General features: G+C 43.0%; 1 protein-coding gene across 3 annotated transcripts; it reads left to right on the plus strand.

Moving 5' to 3' along the window:
* Nucleotides 1-337: 337 nt before the first annotated feature.
* On the plus strand, nt 338-15,891 carry tbc1d30 (TBC1 domain family, member 30). Of its 3 annotated transcripts, XM_026326339.1 has the most exons (16): nt 338-999; nt 3,234-3,398; nt 7,498-7,559; nt 7,756-7,821; nt 8,544-8,669; nt 9,256-9,441; nt 9,630-9,699; nt 9,819-9,917; nt 10,059-10,227; nt 10,347-10,452; nt 10,558-10,664; nt 10,773-10,912; nt 11,546-11,770; nt 12,077-12,163; nt 13,725-14,108; nt 14,208-15,891. In XM_026326339.1, the coding sequence occupies exons 1-16, from the start codon at nt 486-488 to the stop codon at nt 14,993-14,995; spliced, it is 3,294 nt and encodes a 1,097-aa protein (XP_026182124.1). In that variant the 5' UTR covers nt 338-485; the 3' UTR covers nt 14,996-15,891. The 3 variants fall into 3 exon arrangements, with proteins under 3 accessions (XP_026182124.1, XP_026182122.1, XP_026182123.1); XM_026326337.1 differs by having other exon boundaries at nt 13,725-15,891; XM_026326338.1 differs by lacking the exon at nt 12,077-12,163 and having other exon boundaries at nt 13,725-15,891.
* Nucleotides 15,892-17,723: the final 1,832 nt, after the last annotated feature.

The following is a 17,723-nucleotide window of genomic DNA, read 5'->3' on the forward strand; positions in this document are numbered from 1 at the left end:
TTATCATTTTTCTACTTTAAACTGGATTCACCTTATTTTACGTTGGTTACGTACGTGGTTTCTTTGCTACGTAGCGTTGTTCTGGCAGGTGGAAGCGGATTGGTCAATGTAGTTTGTGCTGCTCTCTGATTGGTCAATCCACCAGCTCGAGCCACCTGCTGCACCTGTCGCGCGACCTGAAGAAAGTTTGGCAGCCGTTGAGAAGTTTTATCGGAGTGGACTGGTCCATTGTTCGGTCCTGGAGAGGGGGGGGGGGGGGACAGGAAACCGATCCCCGCACATTCAGGAAGGAAACAAATAGCGGGCACTCGGGTCTACCTTTGTGAGGAGAGGAATGGAATGGTCCAGGAACTCTATCCTCTTCCAGACGCTCAGAGAAACTTTCCAGCCTCAGTTACGTTTTCTAGAAAAATGGCAACTTGCACCTAGAAAAGCGATTACAGGGGCAGAGAGTTAATTTGGGGAATTTTCTGACGTTAAAAAAAATGACATCGGAGCTAAAATTAAACAGGAATCAACTTTTGGATGTTGACATATGCGACGGCGGCGTGTGCTCCGAAGACGAGAGCGGCGTTTGTGTCAACTCCGCCGCCTGGATCCAGGATGATTTCTCCGGCTTCCAGCAGTTTAGGAGCCCCGTCAAGTCAACAAATGACACATCATCACCTCCGGGACAGCGGCAGGTCTCCAGCGTGCACGGAGCTACGCCCGGCACCCTTACTGCCACCCTAAGGACCAACACGCCCGGTGACAGTGACTCTGAATCCTGGGGAGATGGAGTTAAAGCTCCGAGGACCTCCATCGTGGACTGCCTGCTGGTGGAGCTTTATGAGACCTACAGTGGATCCAGCAGGAGGAATGTGGACAGCTGGGACAGCTCCACCGAGGCGTCCGGATCCGATGCCTTCCTGGGCCGCAGCAACACCGGGTCCAGCTTCTTGCAGGAGCTCCAGGAGAAACACACCAGGAGGCACCAGGTGAACTACCTGGCCCAGAAAGGTGAGGGGCGTGTGGGCAAGGTAGTTCAGACAGCTCCCTTTTGTCATAGGCGCAGCAGGTTATATCACAAATGTGTCTCAACAAAGTGATAACATGAGAAAAACTAAACAAAAACCCAAAGAATCTAGTCCAAGGAGTTTGTCCACAAGGGTTTATCGTAACAGGAAGAAACTATAATATAAAACAATAATATAATAACACTTTTTTTTTTTTGCAAAGTACGAATTCTAAAATAATAGCAAGATAAAATAAACATAGATATAAAACAATATAAATAATTTCAGACTGAATCAGAAAAGGACAGGTCTGTAAAAATAGGATTTTAACAAGGACTTAAAAGGAGACAATGAGCCCAGCTGCCTTTCTGGAACAACCAGAAGAGCAAAACAACGTGAAGGGGGTTAAAAGCTCTACAGTGCAGGCTGGAGAGCCTTCAAAACAATAAGTAAAAGCTTAAAATCAATCATGAATTGAAGTGGGAGCCAGTGTAAAGATGTGACTGACAGTATGTAGACACAGGCCATGATCAGTGTGTTGACAGCTCATTTACTGCTCATCACTGTGTGTGTGTGTGTGTGTGTGTGTGTGTGTGTGTGTGTGTGTGTGTGTGTGTGTGTGTTAGTGCGCTGCAGTGTTACCTTGGAGTCTCGTCAGGCATGTTGGTGTGTTAAAGTGTTTCCTCTGTTAAAGTGGAATCAGGCCTGTGAGTTCACTGTTTGACTTCCACACACATGAGGCTCGGTCAAGTCAAACAATGCAGAGGGCTGCCACTCAGGAAGAGGAAAGAGTCTGATAAAGCCTTAAAGAACAACCAGAAAGTGTTTCTTCTCTGAAGTGTCGGGGGATTAATGACCCGTGGTGGCGTTTAGACCCCATTTGGTAAATGTTACAATGTGTTGATTGGACAGAATCGGTGTTAAATGAGCTAATTAAGGCAAGAAATAGCACCTTTGTTTATAAAGTGTGCATGTCAAACATTGAGCTGGAGGCAAAGAAAGGGAGGGATGTTTAAAGCATTCTGCTTTTAAACAAGAATAAAATCAGTTCAGTGTTAATTTTAATCAAATGTCCTATTCTTCTATCTCCAGGGATTGTTTACAGGTGACTCTGACCTTTGACCTCCCTGTGGAAGAAGGGCTTTATAGTTATTGGTATTGTGAAGCAGAGGCTAATGCCAATTTTATTATTGGTTAATTGAACATTTTTTAATTTATTTAGTCTTTAAATTGTGAGATATTTAATATAAAACAGTATTAACAAACAGGAAGTCTTACTAACATATGACCTAAATTGTTATTTCTAACAACAATGGATCAAACAGAAGCTTAATATTGATTTTTGATTGGCTCCTTTGTGGCAGTGTGTGTGTTGAACTGGTAAGTTACTATTTTACTGTTGTAATTGCTGTTGTAAACATTATTGTTAGTGTCTGCTCTAATGCTTTTGTGTTTTATTGGTCCGGTTGTTTTCAGAATAAAAAAGAGCTCACATCATCAGTGCAGTAATTCACAGCGCTGAGCCATTTTATTTTAGAACTGCAATAAACTCCACGTCACCGATCTGTTTGTGTCTCAGATATACTGGGCCGACGTTCTGGTTTTCATTTCCTCTTTGCCTGAAGCTGTGACTGTGATATTCTGGTGTATCGGTGCAGACATCATGTGTTAGCCCAAACTACATGCAGCAGCTTTATTCAGAAGATATAATCTTTTAGAAAGCGCTGGATGGACACGTGTGACTGAAACACAAAAATATAGGGCAGTCTGTTGTTTCACTGAAACTTCAAGCAAATAATGAATGAATTTACAACAGCACGGTGGGGTGGTGGTTAGCACTGTTGCCTCACAGTAAACAGGTTCCAGGTTTGAATCCCCTTTGACCCTCTGTGTGGAGTTTGCATGTTCTCCCCCTGTGGAAAGGAGAAGCAGTAAATAATGGAAGGTTTCCAAAGTTAATTTCACTTTTACCATATAGTAAAATGTTTTGAACATTAGTTGCATTTATTCATTGACATTTTTTCACAGGAGGAAAATAGTTTTGATTTGTTTTATTTATGTGCTGCTGGGTAAAGGCCGATGTGACTTGTGTATTATGAGAATCTTTTTGTTTTCAGCATTCCTTATGTGAGTTTAGTTTTCCTTTAGTGTGACAGAAAAACAGAATAAGTTCAGTGAAAACTCACTCACATCACTGCAGAGGAGACTCTGATTAAACTTTGATGTTTGCGTTTTCAGCCCCTGAAGAGCTGCACTCAATCATCCAGGAGGTAAAATTTCGTACAGCCCTGCAGTCGGCCAAACTGATTCGCCAGCTGAAGAGACGAGATCGACTTTGCCACAAACTGCAGAAGAACTATGACATTATCACGGCGTGCCTTCAGGCTGTCTCACAAAAACGACGTAAGGATTTACAGTTTGTCCTTTGCTTTGATACTGAATTGAACAGGAAAGGTATTGCAGCTGTGTGTAGGCTTTAAGCAGGATCTACTGTTGCACACTCACTGGTTTACATGTGGATATGTCCGTTTTTTATAGGTGTACATTATATAGCACCTTGTCCTATAGTAGTCATATCACATGGAGTATGAAAATGACTGTCTCAGATTTACATAATAGACCAGGACTTATCCCTAAAGCTTAGAGTCTGTTGAAATAATTTGTTCATTTTCATATTCCCGTTTCTCTGCTGTTCTGTAGCAGAACTGCCCTGAAACAATTTCATTGAATGTTTTCTTACGTAAGAGATGTTTTAATAACATGACTTATAGAGCGCATGGATTAAACCTCATCTATGAAATTGAAAATCCTGGCTATGCTAATGATTAACTTAGGACTCTGGAGCTAAGCGCTGTAATCTTTTATTCTCGTGATGAAAGTGCGTTTTTCTGCTTTTGAACTATTTCCACATATAAACAAAAAGGAAATGATTCACCAAAGTCAATTTAGGTGAAGATGGTTATTTTACTTTAACTGTTTTTTAAACTTTTCTGTCAACATGCAGCACGATGACTCACATGGAGGTACAGTATAAAACAGGTGTTTCAGTGCTGCTGTGTTTCTTGTGAGGCATCTATGGGTTGCCAGGTTGGGCCGATGCTTCAGTTCATGCTGACAGTTTTTCACACACGTTGCCAGTTACTCAGCCAACAAGGAGCCAACAAGGCTGCTGCTGAAACCCACGGAGGCTAAACATCCATGTTAAAACTGTCCACAGGTTTTTAACATTTGAGTAAAAGATTAGGAAATTTAACTCGGCTACAAACATTTGATTCAGTGTCATTAAGGAAAAATCTATTGTGTATTGGAATTTTTACAAATCACACAAAACATAGTAAGTTGTATTTCAGTGATGTATAATTTAGTTTTTTATTGGAGCTGTTTTTTAGTGACCTGCATCTGTTGATGCTACAGGATTAATGATAGAAAACAAACTAGAGACAAGCTCATTCATCATGATTCATCACTCTTACCCATTCTACCCAGTCTATTATTAGAACAGGTGCTGGTTATAGAACATTATCATCAAGGTAAGGTTGACTGCATTTATTGATTCCTAATGTCAGTAACACTGGATGTGCTCTCAGAAAATGTTTAGCGTTTCAGTACGACCGTGTCATGTAGCGTCGATTGACACTGTGAACTCTTTGCTTTGTGTCAAGATGTTTTGGGTGAGCGTGTGTGACGGTGCGGTGTCATTTTTAGCACTGCAGCAGGTGGTAGGCGTGTGCCTGGTGAATACTGCAGCTCACAGGTGTGAGACAGGATGTGCAGAGGTGTTGTTACCTTACCTGTATCACTTTAGTGTGTTATATGACTGTGCTGTGAGTCACCCACACACAGATGTCAATAAACCTTTTTGTTTCTATCATTAGAATGAATGCAGCTCCTCAACATGTGATCTCTGACAAACCACAGTTGCAGATAAAAGCCTCAAATCATTTAGCTTTTTATTAAATATCCAACTTCCCCCTGCTTTAAATAATCAGGTATGAAGTTCACCATCATTGCTGCTCCACTGGACTGTGTGCACAGTTGAAGGGACAAATAAGAATCATTTGAATAATTGTCTGATACTTGATTAAACATCAAATCAGTCATTTATCAATAAAAAGACAAAGCTGTATGTACTTATCGAAGTATCTGTATGTACAAGTTCACTGGCCAGTTATTTAGAAAGGATGCTTCCCCCTCCACCATTACCTCATCCTCCCTGTCTCCTCCTCCATCCCACGGCATCCCTCCATCCTTGCACCTCCTCCCGGTGACGCTGAGCCAGGGGAGGATGAGGAGGTGTGCAGCATCAGCAGCAGCACAGACCGAAAGCAGCACAGACCGTCATTTCCTCCCCAGCACATCGGCCACTTTTTGACGTTTTTAGATCATATTTTTCGTAGATGTCCGAGTCGCGCGGTCGTGGCACCGTGGACGGATTGTGCCGCTGAATGATGAGCAGAAGCGCCGTCGTTTCCAGAACAGACGGGAAACAACCTTAGTCATTTTAATCGATTAATTTTTAAACGTGCTTGGGGAACCGCTGCGCCTCTGGCCCCCGAGGTGGATCGTCCGTCTCCAGTTTGAAAAGCGGAACAAAACGATGAGGTGACTGAACCGGACGAACGGTTTGATTCCCGATGAGGCAGGACCGGCTCCCCGCCGCCGGCAGGAGGCCGAGGGTGGGCGTGAAGCAGCGGCAGCAGGGATCGGGAGGGGTCGGTAACATCATCAGCAACGTCCTGAAGAAACGGAACGGGATATCCAGGAGTGCGCCCCGGCTGCTCTGCACCTTAGAGCCAGGTGACCCGACACGCACAGAGACACTGTAGTACCATGCATGGTAACAATGCCAGGCAATATGGGAGACAGTCCAGCTGTAGTTCTTACTCTTTTCACCTCAAACAGGCCCATGTGTCGTATATCTCATTCTTAAATGCTGCAGCTTCACTGTTACATTATCAAAACTGTGGCTAATATAATATCTAACCATGTGTGTAACAGTAATGGGGAGATCGATGGTTTTGGTAGCGGCGGCTGTTAAATGAGGTGTCACCTGAGCTCCTGTTCAACAGAGCGAGAGTTAAACCTGACTGGAAAAATAATCTGATCTGAGGGAGAACAAATCCGATCATGAGAACATGCAGGTTTGGTTTCACCGATCTGAGGAGGTGCTGCTCATTATTTCACTTCTTCTCAGCCAACACTGCAAAAACATGCAGATATCTGAGAAGTTTCATGATCTGCTGCTGAAATGAATGTTGTTCCACCTTATTGCTGTTTTAATATTTTACTTCTCCCTCTGTTTGTGATGGGAGCCACTTCAGGGTTCTTTAAACTGAAGGTTCTTCATGATAAATGATTTCAAACTGTATGATCTGTGGGTTTTGTGGGGGAAAAGGTCCAAACCACAGTTTTCTGAGAATATATGTGTTTGTTTTGTGTTGTGATGTGCCTTTACAAACACCTTGGATGGATCATATAGAGACTCTTGGGGTCCCCATACAGTCTCTACCTGGTTTCATTTCGATGAATCTGAAACTATCCCCCGGTCTCTGGACCCCGCTGAGGACCTTTAGAGGTATAGACGTTTTGTGTCAGCGGTGTTGGACTAATCTGTGACAGGGAAGTAGGAGGGTTTTCCGTGTTAATCCTCTCACGAAGCTCCGAGAGCGAAGCGCAACATAAAGCCGCGTTCATCCACAATGGCGCAGGGCGAAACGGCACAGGCGGAGCAAGCAGGTTCACCACCTATTTCGTCTTTTATTTTGTTGGTGTTGGTGTTGGTGGTGATGGTGATGGTGGTGTTGGTGGTGGGGGGACATACAGTTTGTATACATTTCGTACTTCCTGCGCGATGCAGCTCCGTGTGAGAGAGCAGTCCTCAGGATGAAGGCAGGAAGACGAATGGCCGCAGTCCGAGCTGTTTGGCCCAGAGCCGGAACACGCCAAGACCTTCCCTCTTAACTTCAGATCAAATTTTCATTTCCGTTTGGTCTTTGCGGGGTTTAGCCTACTGCTCTGAATATTCTCCATTAAAGTGAAGAGATGGGGCGTGATTTCCGGTGAAGCCGAGATTGACCGGCAGATTCAGCACCAGGAGGAAACGGATAGCAGCTCCAGACCCCGACCATCTGCAAACCGCAGCTTCAAACCACGCACATCATCTTATTATAAAACAGTTTGACATGTGCATTTCTCTCAGAACCTTAATATACAGATCTAAAATAACGCAAAAGACTTCCAGTGTTTGGGTTTTTCACCTAAAGTCAGTTTGAACTATTTATTGTGCAGACCAACAAATATATGTTTAACTTTGACCATATATAATTTTAAGATTTTGTATTTTATGAGAATCATGTGACTGAAACTAATAATTTCACAGTTGCATCATATTCTGAATAAGACTAGTAAAGATGATCTTGTTTGGAGCTTTTGGGACTAGCAGAATGATGCTCACCCAGATGTGGTCCTGGATTACTCTAACCCAGCCTCTGTTTGTCTGCAGGAGTTGACACAAGGCTGAAGTTTACCATTGAACCGTTGCTGGGAAAGAATGGCTTCCAGCAGGTGAGCTGTGGTTTCAATTCATCATGTTCCAGCAGAGACCAGTCAGTTTAGTCATTTAGTGAAGATGCCAGCTTTAGCACTGGGGCTGTCATTCTCTCTTAACTACAGTAACTGTATTAATATTGTGTCCCCCCTCAGTGGGAATGTGCTGCTTAATTGAAACTGTAAATAAAACGGTGTGTTGTCCTCCCTCCAGTGGTACGATGCCCTTAAAGCAGTGGCTAGGCTTCCTACAGGGATCCCAAAGGAGTGGAGGAAGAGGGTACGTAACATTAGCGAAGTACAACATATGGTTTTGTTGGCAGTGTTCTGATTTGTTGTGAAAATATAAATAGCTGCTTAGTATAAAATGCTAAATTAAGTAGCTCTATTGCAGCCGTGTGGTTTCTGCATGTGGAGTAAATACCTGTGTGAAGTATGAACCACAACACTTACATTATAAAGCGAAATTAGACCATATGCATTTCTCTTCTCTGCCTGTGTGTTTTAACCCAGAGCACATTTATAAAAGCAAGTAATGACCCTGTGCTTTTATAAAAATATGTTTTCTTCTTATGAACATTGTCAGCCTGTAATGCATTGCAAGCAGAGTTTTACAGTCTTGAGAGAGACATCACAGTCTAAAGGGAAAGTATGCAGAAGCACTTTGTCTACAATGCTCCATTCATCACATCTTAACTTTATCTCTGGGGATGAGCCAGCAAGGAAATGGAAGCGATTACTCTCGTCTTGTCAGTGGAGGTGAACAATGAAATCTCATCTCTTGTGTGAAGTTGCAAAACAAAATGAGTCACAGACGTGCTGGAGGAGAAACAAACCTCAGAATATTTGAGAAGTGTTTGTTCACATGACAGTAAATCAAAATCTGGACTTGTGATCTGTCCTGATACTGGAGCCATGTCTCCTCGAGCTGGCCTCATCTCTCAGAACTGATAAGTGTTTTTGTAAAAGTTCACTGCGTATCTGTTGTTGTCGTCTGGGCAGGTTTGGCTAACACTAGCTGACCAGTACCTCCACAGTATCTCCATCGACTGGGAGAAGACTCTTCGTTTTGCATTCAATGAGCGTAGCAACCCAGACGATGACTCCCTTGGGATCCAGATTGTCAAGGTACCAGATTGTATTTTGTGATTTGGCATGAGACAGATGTGTGTGCTGACAGATTAGTCAGTCTGATGCAGGTAATAACATCTGGAACAGTAATTAGGTTGTAAAAATGTGCCAAATGATAAAATATTCAGGCACAACAGTGTTGAATCTAATGAGCTTTATTCAGAGACATGCGGTTTTACACTATGTCTTTGTCAGTCCCACATTTAGGATGTTCCTGCCCCTGCATTAAAGCACATGCAGCTGATAAAATGGGTTTTTTAAACGTGTGCAGTGTGTTGTCTAAAATCTGAGGTGACTGTGCAGAGTCTGGTAGAGGTTGTTTGCTGGTGACTGTGCGTCAAAGCGCTGAGTGACTGCATCATGGAGACACTGCAGCTCTTGTCTATTTCTGAGTGACTCACAGATTCAACACAGTAATGATCGTTTCCAACAGCAGGGCAAAGTCCAATCATCTCCTTCTCTCTGTTTGTCTTTCCATCTCTATCTCTGACCTCGATGCATCAAATGAATGTTCACTTATCTGGTTAATGCACTGTCTTATAAAATAATCATAAAATAATCGACTGTACATCCTCCTGCCCAGGATCTACACAGGACAGGCTGCAGCTCCTATTGTGGCCAGGAGGGGGAGCAGGACAGGGTGGTGTTGAAGAGGGTGCTGCTGGCGTACGCCCGCTGGAATAAAACTGTGGGCTACTGCCAAGGATTCAACGTATTGGCTGCTCTCATTCTGGAGGTTACAGAGGGCAATGAGAGTGATGCACTTAAGGTGATGATATTATTGGAGCCATATTTATGCGGAGATGGAAAGATGAAGAATGCACATTGGTCAGATATGATTATAGGCCCTACATGGATCAGATGCTGGATGAAAAGGGGAAAGTTTTCTGTTTGTCAGACACATGAAGATGCTGAGATGTAAATGTTGCTTTTCTTTTTCTGCTCTTTTATGTTCAGGTGATGATTTATCTGATTGACAAAGTGTTGCCAGAAAGTTATTTTGCAAACAACCTTCGAGCATTGTCAGGTAAACACAATGACACATGCACAACTCGCTGTGTGCTTGAATACGTACAGGTTATGACTGTTTATTTTATTTTATCATTGTTATTATTTGTCTATTTGCTCTGTAATGTTTTGTGTCAGTGGACATGGCGGTGTTCAGAGACCTGCTGCGCCTAAAGCTGCCCAGACTGTCCCAGCACCTCCACCACCTTCAGAAAGCTGCCAACAGAGAGGCTGGAGGTACAAATCTCTGTGTTTGTGTCTCAGTATTTATAAAATCCCACCTGGGATAAATAACTGCACAGCTGCCTGACGTTGTTAGAGAGAATAGCATTGTCTGTAATTCACTGTGTCACTGTTGACCCATCTGTTTCCTAACAGGCAGTTACGAGCCTCCACTCACCAACGTGTTCACTATGCAGTGGTTCTTGACTATGTTCGCCACCTGCCTGCCAGCCCCCACCGTGCTGAAGATCTGGGACTCTGTTTTTTTTGAGGGGTCAGAGATGCTGTTTCGGGTCGCCCTCGCCATCTGGGAGAGACTGGGAGAGTAAGTGAAGCACAGCTTAAATGATGTTTATTTCCGTCTGTCCTCGTCACTCCTCGCTTTTTTGGTCTTGATGTCTTTGTTTCTCCTTTCATGCCCCCTCCTGCCTCCCTCTGTCTCAGGAGGATCGAGTACTGTCAGACAGCAGATGAGTTTTACAGCACCATGGGTTGTCTTACTCAGGAGATGCTGGAGCACAATCTCATCGATCCTGCAGAACTCATGCAGGTAGTAGACAAACAATATCCCTCATACCTTTTTAACTGTTTCATAAACACAGTTTTTAAATCAGTATATGTTAATGTCTTTTCTCCACTGCTCTCCACGTGTCAGGAGATTTACTCCATGGCAGTGTTTCCTTTCCCCCAGCTGGCAGAGCTAAGAGAGAAATACACCTACAACATCACTCCGTTCCCTACCTCAGTCAGGTCCAATGGAAGGTTTGTCCTCTGCCTCAGTGCTGTGGAAAAGGCTCCATATTTCTTGAGGATGTGTGTTAGCATGAGCATGTGTGAGATGGTGCTGATGATGATGTTATGATCCTCCAGTGGTGGTCTGGGCAGCTGGGAGAGTGATGATGATGCCGACATAGATGATGAAGATGCTATGGTGACAGCACTTGGTTGTCTGGGGCCCCTGGGTGGCCTACTGGCCCCCGAGCTGCAGAGATACCAGAAACATCTCAAAGGTCTGTAGAGACACACAAAACACTGCAGGATTTAAATGGTATCTGGTGAGAGAGGATACAGGGACAGCAGCCAAGGGGTTTCAGACTAACTACTGCCCCAAATCTTAATGTTCTGCCCCAAATTGACTCAAAGTACAAACTGTCTCTGATTTGTTTCCTCCAGAGACAAATCTCTTCCTCCTCCTCCTTCAACAAGTCGTACAAACACGAAAAAGGCAAACAACTCGTATTTTTAATTAAATCCCTCAGGCTAAGATCCAAAGCAGAGCCGAGAGATTTAACATGACTTGAGAGCTTCAGTCAACCTCCTAAGAAGATTTCAGTACAACTGAGTTGACCTGGTTCAAAAGGGAGACATCACTTAATTTTAAGACTTGAGTATAAGTAAATCATTTCAATGCTGCTGCAGGCCTTTTACACTGAATGCCACATGTTTGGATTTTGGTCTCTTTTATTCTGCAGGAGTCTTTTCTTCTATATTTTTAACCAGATTCATTGACTTCAGTCTCTGCAAACATCACAGTCATAGTCAGTCATAGGCACTGTAGTACCCAGGGAAAGTAGGATCAGATTTAATGTTGGGATTAACAACATGATGAGACCTGATCAGCCTTTTCTTTCTTCTACCTCCAGACCAGCGAGCAGAGCAGGGGAACATCGCAGAGCTGAGCCCAGGAGCGATCGGAGCTGGAGGGGCAGGTGGAGGTGGGGGAGGAGGTGCCAGGGTGGAGCATCAAGCGGCCATAAACAGCATGATGATGGAGAGAATGAGCACGGACATCTGTGCCCTGAAGAAGCAATACGCACGCATCAAGAAGCGGCAGCAGCAACAGGCTATGCAACTCTACATCCGCACAGGTTAGGCTGAAGATTTAAAAGGTCATAATTCATTTCAGTTCAAATGAATCTGGAAATATTGTCCTGCAGAAACTTGGATTGTTTAAATGATAATAACAGACAAAAAGTACAGATCATAACCTTGAGGTGTTTGACTCATATAGTTTGCTGATGTTGTGTCTGGGTCTGTAGTTAAATCCCAGGAAACAGGTAAAGCATTGGTGCTTCTGCATGAAGGAAACAGTAAGTAGGGCTAAAGGTGAGCTAGACAGACGGCAACAAACATGCACAGCAAGAAATTAGTCATGATGATCGTGTGACTTGTAGGATCTGAACCTAAAGTGGCCACAAGTCCCGGAGTTCTTCAGGAGCATCCCAGCAAACACAGTGACAGTGGCGACCATCACGCAGACGGTACTGGTTTGAAACCATCTCAAACTGGGTGTTCTGGGCTGATTTGAGGGTCTCGAATGATTCATTGGTGATTGGGGAAAAAAGCAACCAAATGATCATAGCAGCGTAGGAAAAAATCTTTGTAACCGGTACGTTTGTGGTACGTCTGTCGTCTCTGTTCCTGAGGCAGATTTCCAATTTTTTGCATTGTTTTTTTTGGATAAATTAGTAACATCTGGTTTTCATATGCTTTGTGATCACACACAATTAGAAGTAAACCGCTAACACTGTAGGGCAAGAAATGACACATCTGTATTTTATGTTGCAGGGGAAGAAACTTATATGATATTAATACATTTTCATGCTAAATTGAAAAACTTGTGTGGGGAAAGAATTGGAATCTGTTGAAGGAACTGCTGCTTCTTTTTACACGTGTATATGATTTGACTACATTTCAAAATCAGGTGACACAGTATCACGCTCTCATAATATGTATGACTCACTTTGTACAACAGCAGGGGGTCAGCCACCCCCTGCTGTTGTACACAGTGTCAGATTTGGAGTCTACCTTTAAAATCTACAGATCTTTAGACACACTGGCTCCTACAGCTGGTAGAGGTTTGCTGTCACCTCTGGGTGGTGTTTTGAGAGCATTTTTAAAGCTGGTGCTACGCTGCTTTCATGTTTTTTGATTGCTATTGGGAGTATTGGGAGTGCTGCAGCCTGGACAAATGGTGATGGTTTTGTTTTCATTGCAGGTGATATAAAGACTAAGACCATAAAGCAGCTTTTTGTTTTTAACTATATGGGGACATCTGTCACTACTCTACATCAAACAGGTCCATCACATGAATAATTATTTTATTACACTCATGATAATATATTGTTTAATATCATATACACTTGCTTTAATGCACCTTTAATTCTGAGGACACGAGCTGATGTTTAATCTTCAGTAGTGACAGATGTTGCCAATCACATTTGATTTTGCAGGTGAGTCTTATTTCTTTGGGTGAATGTTGGAGGTTTTCTCCTATAACTTTACTTTCAATGCCAAAGTCTAATTCTACCTCAGGCTAACATGATTTCTGATGCTTGTGTAATAGTATTACAGTGAGACACACACACACACACACACACACACACACCCTGTCCCTCTAATCATATAAACACACACTCTGGAGTCAGCTTTTATAGTCATGTTTACATTACCATGTTTTTGCTGACATTAAGCAACAATACTGTACATACTGTGTAATATTACATCTTTTAGAGGGAGAGGTCAGTAATCAGAGACTGTCCAGCTCAGGCTTAATAGAGAAAACCTTCAGGGCGCCCCCTGGTGTCTGATGTTTGTAACAGCTGCCCTGAACAGCTGGCTATTTTTAAAGGTGACACTGCTGCTGCATCTGCATGGTCAAACAGAAAGCTGATGATTTAAGAGTTATATAGTCAAACAAATCAGAACATACATTTCACATCTTTTTTTTTTTTTTTTTTTTGTCCTCACTGTTTGTGCTGATGTTACCTGACCCTTCTGTTGCATCACCTGTTTTAATGTGTTTTGTGTTTGTCCTGTCAGACAAATGCCCGGCCACCCGTGTCATGGCCTCCCAGCTCAACCCTTCTAGCTCAGTAATCAACCATCTCCTTCTGGGTCGGAAACCACGCGAGGGTCCCCGGGGCTCCAGAACTCCGCCCACTAGCATGTGCATGCTACCAGGGCCTCGTCCTGCTTCTGTTTCCCAGAGTCAGGGGTCCCCGGCCAGGCAGCGTTGTGGCTCATTGCCCTCCAATGCTGCTGGATCTCCAGGGAACCCTGGAGGAGGCGCGGGCTCACCTTGGCGTGCTCATGTCCGAGTTCATCGGAGGAATATAGCCAGGGCTCGAGCACAGCTGGGTGGAGATTCAGAGAACGGGGAAGATGAGGTGGAAGAGGAGGAAAGTGGATTTGCAAGATTGGAGGGTAAAGATGAGAGGAGGATTGAGGAAAATGAGAGGGATGACGAGGAGCAAAAAGAGGAAAGTGAGACTGTTTCTCCATCTCCTGCTCCCTCTGTTACAGGGTCTGAAGATGAAGAGGTTCCACAGGCTGCAGATGAGACACAAGAAGCTGCAGAGATTGAAGATGTGGTGGTGCAGCTGGATTCCCTGGATCTAGAGGATGAATCAAACCTAAGCTCCCCCCTTAGTGCAAACCCAGACACACAGCCCACACTCCCAGAGTCAAAGCCTTTAGCCCAAATCCCCCTTCTCCCTCCGCCACCTCAAAACAGGCACAAAGAGTCCAACTCCTCAGGTTCAGAAAGAAACTCTGACTCTGACAGACCTGTTCTCTCCATCGCTCTACCTCCACACCAGCCCTCTGCTAACACCCCTCCCATCCCTTCTTCCTCACCTTCCACCCTGAGCCCGTCCCCCTCCCCAGTCCCTACACTGCCTTCTCTTGCTCCGTCCTGCTCATCGTCTCCTACACCGCCCTCCACCCCAACGCCAAAGTCCAAATCCTGCCTCCCATCCTCTTCATCAGCCAATGGTTTGTCTGTTGTCTCTCTGCCGTCTTCCTGCTCCTATTACAATATGTCCTCCCCCTCCACACCCTCATTGTCCTCTGTCTCATCATCTTCCAAGTCACATATGTCCTCCTCCCCGTCGACCCCAGCGTGTGCCACCTCCACTCCTAAACAACAAATGTTCTCCCCATTTCCTTGTGTAAAGCAGCCCAGGAAATCGGTCGCAGCCAGAAACCTTGGCCTGTATGGTCCCACATCCAGAACACCCACAGTACACTTCCCCCAGCTCAGCCGCAACCTCAACCGGAGTAGTGCTGCTGGCACCACCGGGAGGCGATGAAGACCTGAACACTCCTGCACTGATGCTGAAAACACACAGTTGTCACACTATAATTGCACCGTGTTGCCTCCTGCGTATCAAGAAAATAACCCACATCTTATTTGCCGTAGAGTGAATGTTCTAGAAATGTACATTTCAGCTGTGTGGAGAAATTGTTTCATTAGCAGCAGTAAGGGGTGAGGTTTGTTTCATCCTGAAATTCACTAGCTATTACTGACACTTAAGAATGAGTTGAAGTGGAAGAAAATATCTTCTTCATTTGTTTAGTGTTTTGACTGCACTGATACTGTAACACAGGAGTTTGGAGCACTGGATTGTGGGGTTATTACAGTTTCAAGCCCTTTATAGTGGCCTATGCAGGTCCTTCTTGACCACAATGGAAACATGATGACAAAAAAGAAAAGACATCAGATGTGAACAGTGTTTAACAGTGTCTATAAAGTACACAGCGTTTGTGTCGGACATCTCTGAACTGAGTCATGAAGAGACTCTGGCCTGGATAAATCTTCCCTCTGGACTTAAAAACCACATTGAAGAAGCTTGACATTACACAATAGCCATCCAGTTGTCTCTATGCCAAGTATTTAAAAATGATTAACATTAAGAATCATAAGAACATAGTGTTTGTGTGTGCCCAGAAAACCTGCCTGATGTCAAAACTTGTGATTTCCTGAAACACTTAACATTTTTTTGTTCTGTCTAATCATGAAATCATTCTGTAAGTACTCTGTGTCTGTGTGGTGACTCCTGAACTTGAGGAATGTAATGAAACAAGTGTGAACTGAAATGTTAATCTGAGAAATGTGGCAAATCTAAATATAAATCATTCTGAAACATCGTTTGTCATACGGAGTACGTGCAGTGTGGTGCTTTGTATGGCTGAAAAAATACAAAGTCAGAACACATGAGTAGCTGCATTCACATACAATAAACCTGCACAGCACAGACCTTAAGGAATGTTGATTCCCATGATAAAAAACCAAACCATAACAGAAGCTTCTCAGCGCAAAGCTGCTGCTTTTCACTGGGCTTCAAATACATCCAGTTTCTAGCACTGATGAAGTGAAGAGATGGGAATGATGGAAATACAAATTAAAGTCAGTACATTTTGTCCATTCCTTGTTCAGGCTTTTGACAAACATGTTTCTGTCTTCAACAAATATTTTGTATATTGATCTGGAAAGTATTAGTACCACTAATATGAGACTTTGTTTGGAATACTGATGCTACTGGTGTCAAGAGGATGTACACACACACACACACACACACACACACACACACACACACACACACACACAAAATTCATCGCGTTGAACATACTATGTTGTTTAAGATTGAAAAGTATATTAGGTTTAAACATACACATGATTTTGTAATAATTAAAATATATGAATAATATATTTCACCTTATTAATGGTAGTATATACTTCTCTCATATATGACGTTACATTACCTGCTTCAATATTGGTATTGACATTATTAGTGATGTTATTTAGTATCAGAACCAAATTTTGTGTGCACCACTAGTTTCAAACCAAAAAATACTGTAGCTGGAAGTGGAAATAAATTATTCTTACTGTGTTAGATTTTCATGCATTTCCTATAATCTTCTATGTGCTAAGATTTTTCAAGTGTTGCCCAAAATGGGGGAATTAAAATAAGTGCGCACCGGGGTGATAAGGTCATTTCCGGTTGCCATGTTTGTTTTAATAAGGCGCGTTTTGTGATTTGAAATGTTTTTCACTGTGAATTTAACGGAGCCTTTCGTCTGAAAAGCGTCTTCAGAGCCGCGGTAAGTGTTTTGTTAAGTGTTTGGTAAGTTGGTTTGTTCTTTGGTTAAAGCTGGACTCGTAAAAGAAATTACCTGTTGATGGGAGCTTCAAATTGAATCCTCGAGTTTATCCTGCATTTGTTTGGGACGTTTTGCATGCCGAATTAATTATTAAGAGTTTTGATATAAAACATATCATTTAATGTGCTGACAACTATCAGTAGTTTAGTTTGATGGTGAGGCAAACTTAAAAAACCTGTTAATTCTCATGCGAGTTCTGTGCTTTAAATTTAATTTCAGGTAAAACAGCAGTGTGGGGGGTGACTGACTGTACATTGTGTTGCTGGAGACACACTAAAGGTAAATGATACCACATATGTTGAGTAAATTATCTTTGGTGACAGGAAGTGTTGATATTGACTAGAAAAGAAAAGAAAAAAGGTGCCATGTGTCTGGCAGGAAAAGCACAGGTGTTGCTAATAACACTAACAAAGTGTTAGTTGTGGCAGTGTGACCGTGAGCCAGAACTAAACCCTGGTAAATACACAGCTTTCCCACTGTGGCATGTCAACATGTCTCATCTGAAATAAGCCTCTCAAATGTGTGTGGTGTCACTGGGTATTAGGTGCTGCTGTATCAACTAACACTGTAAAATATCAGGCTATAGTTTATGTCTTCATACCTGACGAAAACAGTCCAATAACCAAAGATTTGGAGCTTTTTACATTTTCTTTCTTAAAACAATGACTCAGTCAAATTAATTAGTTGCATGTGACTCAGATATGTGTTCCTCTGTCTGTTCTGACACATTTTCTTCAGTACACTTTCACTCTTTTATTTTTGTGTAATATTTCGCTAAATGTTAGGTCATTAGAATAATGAAGAGTCAGAGTTTCACACATTCAGTAAAAGATGTCAAATGAACAGTTTCTGGTTCGCTTGAATGTGATGAAGTAA

The sequence above is a fragment of the Mastacembelus armatus genome, chromosome 23 (genome assembly GCF_900324485.2).
Source record: "Mastacembelus armatus chromosome 23, fMasArm1.2, whole genome shotgun sequence".
NCBI lineage: Eukaryota > Metazoa > Chordata > Actinopteri > Synbranchiformes > Mastacembelidae > Mastacembelus > Mastacembelus armatus.